The sequence below is a fragment of the Rhipicephalus sanguineus genome, chromosome 5, assembly GCF_013339695.2.
Source record: "Rhipicephalus sanguineus isolate Rsan-2018 chromosome 5, BIME_Rsan_1.4, whole genome shotgun sequence".
Taxonomy (NCBI): Eukaryota; Metazoa; Arthropoda; class Arachnida; order Ixodida; family Ixodidae; genus Rhipicephalus; species Rhipicephalus sanguineus.
In genome coordinates, this window is record NC_051180.1 from 33,443,472 (window position 1) to 33,453,614 (window position 10,143).

A 10,143-nucleotide genomic window follows, 5' to 3' on the forward strand; every position below is an offset into this window, starting at 1 on the left:
GCAGGTAAAAACTCTCTGGAAGTCGATCGATAAAGCGTGCCCTGTTTTTCTACCCGGACATTGCACGGCTTCTACGAAACGCTCTTGGAGGTCATGCCTTTGTTTGAAGTTCCTGTTTCCTACGTCAACTGCTCACTTGAGGTCCCAACATTGTAGCCTTCGCGTTTTTCTGGAGGATGAATACAAATGCCAAGTACCAAATTCGCGATGCTTTTTATTCGTTAACTGTTCTTTGTCATTTGCCGGACGCCTTCCTTCATATTTTCAGAATGAAGATCAGCTCGAATTTTCTCTTAAAGGGGACACTAAAGTGAAGGAATGAGTGAGTTTAGACTGATAAATTGTACCCTGAAAAGTCTACTGTCGGTAATGCAACATCATAGCTTCATTCATAGCAAAAAAAAAAAAAATCTAGGTCAGGTTGTTAAAAAAAACAACTTGGAGGGCGCTTGAGCTTCGCCTTCAAGAGTAGGCCGCGATAGCGTAATCAGGCCCCTTGCGCATCGCCCTCTCAAATGCTAGCCTAGCTTCGGTTCTTGGTGCATGCCTCAATCGTGTCGTAAGGAAACGAACGACTGTGCGCGTAACATCGGTCGTTTCGTGCTGTCGTAGACTGCCTACTGCAAGTACAGTTATTAAGTGCCCACTACGCCATAATTATTCCTTTTGCGAATCAGCGAAGGGTCTACTACGCGTCCGTAAGGCAACACGAGAACATACGCATCTGCTCATTTTGTTGATCCTTTTGCTGATTATGATGATTAAATATATCTGAGCGCTTTGCAAGGGGTGGGCCTTTAAAACACCCACTCGTTGCGCAATTCACATGTTCTGGCGCATAGCGCGATTCGACGCTTCTGCCATGAAATATTACATGCGTTAAGAAGACTCCTTCCACTACATAACATTCATATAGTGTTTTCATATAGGCTCCGTGGTAGAACACCTGTGTGTCTTCGATTCCGGCGCGGACCTGTGATATTTATTATCTGGATCCATTGCGGGTTTTCGCTCGCAGCCAACGACGCTGACACCGGAATTTCTGCGAAACGAGCACTTGAACACTATTGTGTCAATAAAACACTTGAAGCCACCTGTGAGGCAGCTGTTTCAGCTATAGCGATTATTTGTCCGATTAATAACGTCAATTGTGTTTCAAGAACATGCGACAAGTTTTTCATCTTTGGAGGTAATTGGTGCGCCAGGTAATTTTTGTTCGCTTTACTTCACGTCATTATAAATAAAAACTCAATCTGATCTGCATTTACCGTATCACCACATTTGCGGTAACCAGATTAGGTATGCATGCACGCGTACTCCGTGTAGTTTAATATTCAGAATTGTAGCACAGGTTTTGAATATCTTAATGTGTCCACCAGCAAATGCGTGCTTTCCACTTAGATTTATTATAGAGCCCATCTGTCGTGTGCTGCGTATTTCAGGTATGCAAGAAAGGCTGCTTAGCGCGTTGTTAAAAAAAAAAGCACAACTCTTCCGACAGCAATGCGGCAGGTATGACTAGAGACTGCTAAGGGCTTTCACCTGTGAACGTTTTCCGTCTTTTCTATCATCTAAAAAAAAGGAAAAGTCTCTAAATTCTCGAATAAAAAATCTTGCATCCTTATAATAAAAAATCCTTATGCAGTCGTCTAACACGACTCGAAGGCGAAAGCCACCTTCTTAGTCAATGTATAGATCCTCCCCCGCCCCCAACCGAGCCCCTCACATTGTTTTACAATGCCTCCGTGATCGGCACACCTTTGACCAAGCGACGATGTCATGTGATGACGTCATTATGTGAAGACAGTGATGTGACGTCAGAGTGACGTCATGTTGACGTCACGAAATTTTTTCGATCTGTGCCATCGTTATGACGTCATACGGTGACGTCATCGCGTGATCTTTTTTTTTTGCATCACTCGTGTTGGAGCCGACGCCGCAGGACGCCGACGCCGACGGTCAGTTTTCACGTTTGATAAGGCATCTAAGGGTTTCGCTTTAAAACATATATGTCAAATCAGAGTAGCCGCAAATGCAAACGATAATTTCTATATTGTAAAAGGTTAAGCTTAATGTTGACTTTACAGAAAATGCCTCAAACAGTAAGCTAACAATACGCCGAAAACAACCTGGTATCGAGGCAAAAAGTTTAGCTGTTATGTACCGCATGGCTCGGCTGTACGGGGAAAAATGTGGCGAGTACACCAAGTTACCTTAATACGTGCAAGCGTACTGCATGCACGTTGATTAACGAAACAGCAGATCTCGCGTTGGATTTTGCTATCTCGGGCGGGGCGTTTATTGCGGCAGATGGGGGCATCGGTGGCGGCTAAAGTGCGGCCAGCATCTTCCGAGGCGGTCGAAGCGCGCCACCGGGATCCACGGTCGGTTTCGAGGGTTCCTTGGAGAAGAACGGCAGGAGGATGACTCGGTGATTCTTCTGGTTCTGATTGCGAATTTCAAGCCGAATAACCACGAGAATTGTTGTTGACCTGCAGCTAGAAGTTCGGGGTCGACGGTGGCTCCATAGACCGAATGGGTCCTGTTCCATAATTGTCCTGGGACCGCGACATTTCTGTAGTCTGGCAGCACGACCTATCGTTGATGTACACGAGTTCACGGTACGCGGACAGAAACATCGAGATCAGATTTTCTCCAGACGTCTCGAAGGGAAAATTTGGAATTGTTTGAAGCTGCATACACGTGTAATTTCGCATATTGTATAGGCCTAATGTTTCGTGCCCCTACGTGATTGCCTAATTTGTATTAGACCTCACATTCTATGGCTAGGCCAGAAGCCGCTAATTCCGGGTGCGGGTCCCGCCAACAGGCTGGCCGTAAGTTCATCAACCTGGCGTTGCAGACGTTCCACTTGGCGATCCAGCGATGCGATGTAGTTGCGCATCTCGTGTATGCAGTTATGGCCGGGCAATCGTTCAGCGCTCAGGCTTAGGCCACAGCCGCGATCGCAGCGAACCCGGCGCTTGGAGCAACGCTCGCGCTGGTGCACCGACAGCTCCGAAGCACGCATCTGGACGCCGCAGTCTGTGCACGGCACTCTGCGGTGCGGGCACGTTTCGATATGGCGGTTCAGAGCCTCCATGGCGACCTGTAAATACCGCGCAGGCTCCGTTTACCACTACTTGAACGCGCCTGCCAATCTGTGGCATGCCAGTGCAAATTTTAAAGTGTGGGTAAATATTTCAATGTCTGCTTAATAGCTCGATGCAAGGACTCGAGTCTGTTGGCCAACTGATTCAAGGAGGCAGAATTAGGAACTAGTGCCACCAATAAACAAACACGTATGCCGTGTAGTAATCATTTACGTAGCAAGGAGGCATATTGATATAGCCCAACATGAATTAGATATCGCAATCAGAGAATCGCATCAGAGGAACAGTGGTGGCGCCGCGATGAACAATACTGACAACCGCAGTGAAAGTCCCACTTCGCTTGTGCGCACGTCAATGGAAATGCTTATCCTGCAGAGGTCGAAGCGCACTCTCTCTCTCTCTCTCTCTCTCTCTCTCTCTATATATATATATATATATATATATATATATATATATATATATATATAGCTGTAGTCGTTGTAATACGTTCTCATTGATGGCCTCAACAAAAGACACCAAAATGTCACTTCTGTATGACGGTAAACCAGATACGTTGTCGTTAGGAGTAAAAAATCCCAAGCCACCATAGCGTAACTCCAAGGTAAATTGTCTCCGGAATATAGTTAGTATGTGCTAGCAAAAGAGCAACGTCGCCCGGAGGCGAAAACGTCTCACAAACGCGAGGCTTGTTTCGATCACGTGATGGCATAAAAAACTGACGCAAGCGGTCTTCGAGATAGAAAATTACTTAACCGTTAACCTAAGGCGACAAGAAGTAGAGCTGGAGATCCTTAGATTCTCAGATATACAGATCAGGTCTCCACCCACGAGTGACGCAGAGATACATTCTAAAAAAACAAAACAAAAGGGTACGTGTCACTCTTCTCGGCAAGTCCTGATTTGCCGCGTATATGACTCTTTTTAAAGAGACGCATTGACTCTCTTTTGTGTCCCCCAACTCTCCCACAAGATTATAATCATCTCCGAAGAGAGTTCACCTGTATCATGAAAGGGTCCCTGAATCGGTTTTCACGATCTTGTATCAACGCATTGCGCCGGTAAAGCAAGTCCTAAGAATTATTTGAAGACCGATTTAAGCTTGCTACGTCAACTCTAATTTATTACAATACTTTAAACATGTGGATCGCTACAGATCGCAGCGGCTCAGCCGAACGAGTTTTCAACTTCTCGCGCCTTTTTCACGCGAATTGCTCCAATACACGTAGCAACCAGCGACCGGTCTGATTGGATATGCCCAGCCACGTCACTGAACCTCCTGTGGGCAGCGAGCGTCGTCTGCCTGTGTTACAACGTGCTCCGTGTTGACGTGAGCTGAGCGAGTGTTTGTCTCGAGGTTTCTTTTCTTGAACACAATGAATTGCCCTAACTGTGCTGTGTGCCCCATTTCTAGCAATTGGTGACTTGTAAAGCTACGACATCGTGCAATGTTTGTGAGGCATCTGGCGAGCGGAATCCCTTCAGCTCGTCGCTGCAGTGAGCGTCGCGCTCTCGCTATCCGGTCAACGCCACGACTCACGTGTCTGCGGCTGTAACTTTACCCCTGAAGAGACAACCACATTGCCCGAGTTTACGCTTATCGGTGATTGTTCTCGAATTCTTTTTGTTGTCCGCATGCTTTTACAGGTTGTCGCCGTACAGGAGGAAAAAGTAAGATCGGCTGGTAGTGTGGCGGCACTCCGCGAGCTTCGTTTCTGTTGCCAGACGGCGTGCTGCCGGGCGGGCGCACTGTGCCATGGCCTCTGACATTGCGCGCAACCTGTCGGCGCGCAGTATCGGAGGCCATGACTGGGCGAAGCTGAAACCCTCGAGTGCGCTCATGAGAGCACTGCGCTGCACTCGCCAGCGATACCAGCGTGTCTCATGAGTTGAGGAGGCAAGGCAGTGGTGAGAAGGAGGGTACAGATATAATTGTCCGTGCGGCCTTGGTACACGGTGCGTCGCTTAATTTGTGGTGCGAATGATTTGATGATGCTCTCGCCTAAACGCTGACAAAACTTCAAAAAACCGTTTCAGGGTCCCTTTATAGAGAAATATACGTGTTAAGTCGGGATTCCCAAAAATTACTCGAATAACATTTTTTTTTTCTTATAGTGAAGGCGAAGTCACACATTTCGCGGGAACTTATATCCATTGCAAAAATCTGCTGGGTCACACCATGCAAAAGAAACATCTTTGCGAGGTCTTTACTCGCGCAAAGCGAAATGTCAGATAGGGGACGCACCTTGGCGTTGCAGCCTGTGCCGTGGTTCGGACACCTCACGTTGAGTCGAGCGATCATATTGTTCACGATGGGCACTACTGGCATCAGCTGAGATGGGGAGCTTCTTTGGCGACACACGGGGCAGCTTCCGGCACCGAGGCCTGTGCCATTCGCCAACCAGCCATGTATGCATTCTGAGCAGAAGACGTGGCGGCAGGGGCACTCGACGGGGTCCCGGTACACGCCCAGGCACACTGAGCACACCAGTTCCGGTGGAGGCCTGGGCTCGAAGTTCTCCACCGAGTAAATGGTCGCGTCTGTAGGCAAATCCGTTCGCCGAGGGGCGATTCGGGTGGCACTGGGTGCGACCGATGGGCTGAACGGCATCCAGTAGTCCCACGCGAAAGAGGCCATTCTCACGGTGCTACGTAAAAAGATGCATCAAAGTGGAGCTAGGCCGTCAGTTATTTCTAACGAGGGCTTCGGCGAGACTTGGGCTTAAGGGAAGAGTAAACAGGGCGAATTGGTCACGTTTATTGCAGATAAAGAAATGACTTGTTCAGGAAAAGGAAAAACATGAGGTCGCTGTCGAGCGGTGAGGAGGAAGGACAGGTATGCACACACTTAATCACGTGCCCCAAATCGCTGTCCACATCGAAGTGGACCAATGTGACAAGCTGATCACAGCGGCTGAGAATGTCCTTTTTCACCACTGCGTTGAATGCGATTTCGCCTAATGCGATTACATGCCATTACGCTCAATTGCTTTTACCTTAATGTTTTGTTTCGCCAGACTACGGTTGTTATGCCACAACACTGTGCTTGCAAACCTTGTTGCTATTGAACCAGGTTAAATTGCTTACCTTTTTTGAGCTGGTTTGGAAGTAACGCTACCCTTTGCCTGCGTGTGCCCCTGCCCGGCTGGTCGTGCCGCCCGCGCTCGAGCTCTCCACGAGCTAGTTAGACCGTGATCCTGATACTGATGATAGTTATATGTGCTAGTAGATGCCCACTACGAGGAAATAGTCTAGAAGGGGAAGCTACGGCTGAGCGTCGTCCGGCTGGCGCAAACGCCACGGAGTTTTTTTGCAAAAATTGCTAGTGGGAACGATTGCTGCGGCTGTGCTGCTGCCATAATTATGTTTTGGCATGACCTCTGCATCAAACCACGCGCATTGTGCGCTCTTCCTTTTTTTTTTTATTGCGTTACGGCATCAGTACACGCTACCCAAAATTCTGCACCTGTGTTTCATCCAGGGAGGACCTATGATTCGGACCGTATATCCATCGCTGGAAGTCAGGCGACCTGGTGTGCTGAAGCCCCGCACGCCGCAGGTGTCTTAACCAGCGGCCGCGCTTGTGGCAGTGGCCGAGGAGCCGGCAATTTAGATTTAAATATTATTTACCAATAGCCACCCAGGAATTTCGCTGCTTTATGACACACCGGAATTTTAACCCTTGACGGAATATCGGAATAATTTACCCATTTATTGGGCTGTTCACTGTATTGGGCATGAGCCACACTTAATATTATTTACCAATAGCAGGCCAGGAAATTTATCCCTTTAGGACATACGGGAATTTTAACCCTTCACGACATATACGAATAACTTACCCATTTATTGGCCAGTTCCCTGTATTGGGTATGAGCCACAGTTAATGATACAAAAAAAAAACGACGTAGGTGGGCCACTGTGAGCCAGTGATGTAGTTTCTACATACCCTACTAGGCTATATCCAACGGCGAAATCCCTGCCTAATGTTGACGACTATGGAGCAACATTTTGTTTAAACAATCGCATTGCTAAATATAATCATCATCATCATCATCGCCTTGCACTGAGGACACAAACTGAGCTAGTAGTTAGCTGTAGTAATTGCACTGCAACACCAGAAGGTTTCGCAGCCTACGCGCTCTCGAGAGCTTGAGACATTCCATTGTCTTGTTTTAAGAGCGAAGCTGTTAAGGCTAGCCGTAATTTGTGCGGCCTACGGTGTGCACCATGCGGCCTACGCGAAAACTATCATCATCATAAACGAGTATGTGCCACATAAATTGGTTAAATCTTATTACTCACCACTGGTCCCCCAAAAATTAAGAAGAAAGCTATCGTCATCAAACGCGTATGCAGAAGGAAGCCAAGTCAAAGAGTGAACTCGACAAGCTGCCGGTCCACTCTACCGACAACCTAGCTAGAACCAAGTTCTGCCTTTACAACTAGAATAAGCAGCCCGTAAATCTATGAGAGGTGTGAACGCTGGGTTTCAGCGCGAGGTTCTGTCTCGAGAAGTGTTTGGAAATCCGTGTCGTGTCTGTGACTGTCTGTGGTTTAACTGGAACCTCTATGCGCTAAGAATTAACGTAGAAAAAACCTAGCATCACCTAGCTAAAGCCTAGCAACGACCTACAGTAAACCTATAAACAACCTGCATCACCTAGCTAAGGCCTAGAAACAACCTAGAAGCAACCAGATTATTCTTCACATATCGTCCAGTTTCGCTGTTCCAAGCCTTGCTTGGCTTAGTGCAAACTTTTGTTTTGTCTCCTAGGAAAACTGGCTTATAGCCACGAAGGCGATTGGCCACACTGTCGTTTATAAAGGACTCGTCAGAAGCTGAATCGTCATCCGCTGCACGGTAAATACGCTTCTGCCATCAACCGCTACAAATGAAAGGAATACTGTATTTATATATTTGTAAAAATTTCCAACTCGTTGATTCAGACGTTGCTGTGGCGTATATACGAAGTCACACACGTAGTTTTCTACATACAGCAACTAGGCTATATCCAACTGCGATATTCTTACACAATATAAACAACTATGGAGCAAAATCTTGTATAAACAGTCGCTTTTCTAAGTCTCAACATCACCTCAAGCGTGAGGTGCGAAATTTAGAAAACTCGAGGTAAGAGGCTTCGCATCGTTTCATGCCGATTGAGCCCCCATACTTGCAACTCCAGGAGGCGTTAGCGTATGAGCTCATTTGTAGTAATCTTTATAGAATGAATGAATGAAATACTTCATTAATGAACTTTCAGCGCATTCGTCTGATAGTAGGGGAGAATAGCCTGTGGTTATGTGCAAGTTCAAGAGTAGCCACGTGGCAACGTGCTGTTTGTTCGTGATAATGTTGAAAATGACCTTTTCTGCAGGGGCAGAAGCAGGTTAAGGAGTATAAATAAAAAATAGCTTGGTATTGCAAAAACCAAAATGGGCCGTTGGAAGGAGGCTACATTACGCTGTCCAAAAGAAAAAGTGTCTCCTAAAAGTCTCTTGGTAGGTGGCGAACTGTTTCACCGGATTTGGACTTGTTTTCGTTTATCTAGCGACTCGGCCTCCATGCCTTGTACGCAGTGTTGGCGGTAACGCGTTACAAGTAACGCGTTACTTTTTTCAGTAACTTAGTAATGTGCTCGTTACTATTTCGGAACTGTAACGGGTAACGTCCTTTCGTTACCATTTTTCAGTAACGTGAGGTGTCACGTTACTCGTTACTTTTCATTCCAATTATCCTAGCAGTCATACACAAAATTTATTCGTCTTATATAGGAGCGCGTTTCTCGGAGCTAGCCCCGACGTTATTTTGTTGCTGCTGCTGTCGGCCCGCCAAGCGTTTACAAAACGACCCCGCATGGGGTCATTTTTACGCGGAGAAAATTGCAATGGGGAGCAAATTGCCGAAACTTATTAAATGGATCTGCTGTAGTTTCGGCTACGTTGCTATCGAGGTTCAAGTTGTCGTTGATTGTCGATGAAGCAAAGCGTAATGCGGCCCTCGTAACCGTCAAAAGCGAACTGTCGAGATCTGCTCGGTCGAGATCAAGGCTCGGTGTGAGCGCCGGCACAAAGGAGGATGACTTCTTCGGAAATGCTTTCTGAACGTAATCGCCAACTGAAGATGAGCGACTGTCTCGGTACCTTTGATGCCGCATCGCGTCCTCATGAACGGGCTCACGGAAAACTTTCCGCGCTATCACCAGCTCTTCCTAAAAGTGAATACAGGAGTACCATATAGTGCGTCCGTCGAGCTTCTATTTAGCGTAGGTGCAGACGTATTTGCTAATTAACGAGGCAAGCTGTCTGATTAAAGCTTTCAAACGCAGTTGTTGCTTATACTCAGCGATTTGTAGTTACGTTAGGAAACGGTTCCTGCAATATTCAAGCACTGTTTATAAACTTCGTATTCAAAATTAATTTTGCTTCTTGCTATTTGCAACTGCGCCTACGTTTCTGGCTATTGAAATCCTGAGCAAGCAAGGCTGACCTTGATCACTTTCACATACGCAGTCGCAATATTTGAGGCAATTATACAGGTCATATCGGAAAAATAAAAACTTGTTTATGTGCGCAAATAATTTCCCCCAAATCTATGCCATTTAAGCATTCCTTCATTGCTACTAAATCTGCGCATTTATTTTGGTATCAGAAGCACGCCGTCACAATTACTGCAGGCTTGTTCAGTGTTGTTTTCACTGCGGAGAGCGTTGATGATGAAATCGATCACTTTGTGTTCAATGACCCATTCCGAAAAATAGATTCCCCGTGTGCCACAGAGTTAGAAGCTATCACAAGTACAGGTAACTTTAGGCCACTGTAGTAACGCGAAGATACGGCAGATTTGTGCAAATTGTTCTCGTTTAATCGGTATTTCGGGTAAAGTTTTGCTTAGGCGACAACTTTAATGTTACCTGTGAATAGGAGTTTTATAAGGTTGCTATTGTAGGTTATTGAGGTGAAGACGCACTGATTAATATTTCTGACTATGGTGTAACGCCAGAAGTAACGTCCGTTACTTTTTTTTCGGTAA

The 10,143-nt window shown here is 46.5% G+C and overlaps 1 protein-coding gene across 1 annotated transcript; it reads right to left on the minus strand.

Moving 5' to 3' along the window:
• Positions 1-2,773: 2,773 nt before the first annotated feature.
• LOC119394611 (E3 ubiquitin-protein ligase NRDP1) lies at positions 2,774-5,748 on the minus strand. The gene is made up of 2 exons (XM_037661930.2): positions 5,356-5,748; positions 2,774-3,109 (listed from the first exon to the last, which is right to left on the minus strand). Exons 1-2 carry the CDS (start codon positions 5,746-5,748, stop codon positions 2,774-2,776), a joined length of 729 nt encoding a protein of 242 aa, XP_037517858.1.
• Positions 5,749-10,143: the final 4,395 nt, after the last annotated feature.

What these genes read in the sequence shown, in the direction of transcription:
- LOC119394611 (XM_037661930.2), bottom strand. Translation starts at nt 5,748, where the DNA reads ATGGCCTCTTTCGCGTGGGACTACTGGATGCCGTTCAGCCCATCGGTC. An exon ending in GCACAGGCTGCAACGCCAAG is followed by an intron (nt 3,110 to 5,355) that starts GTGCGTCCCCTA and finishes CGGTATTTACAG; the next exon opens with GTCGCCATGGAGGCTCTGAA.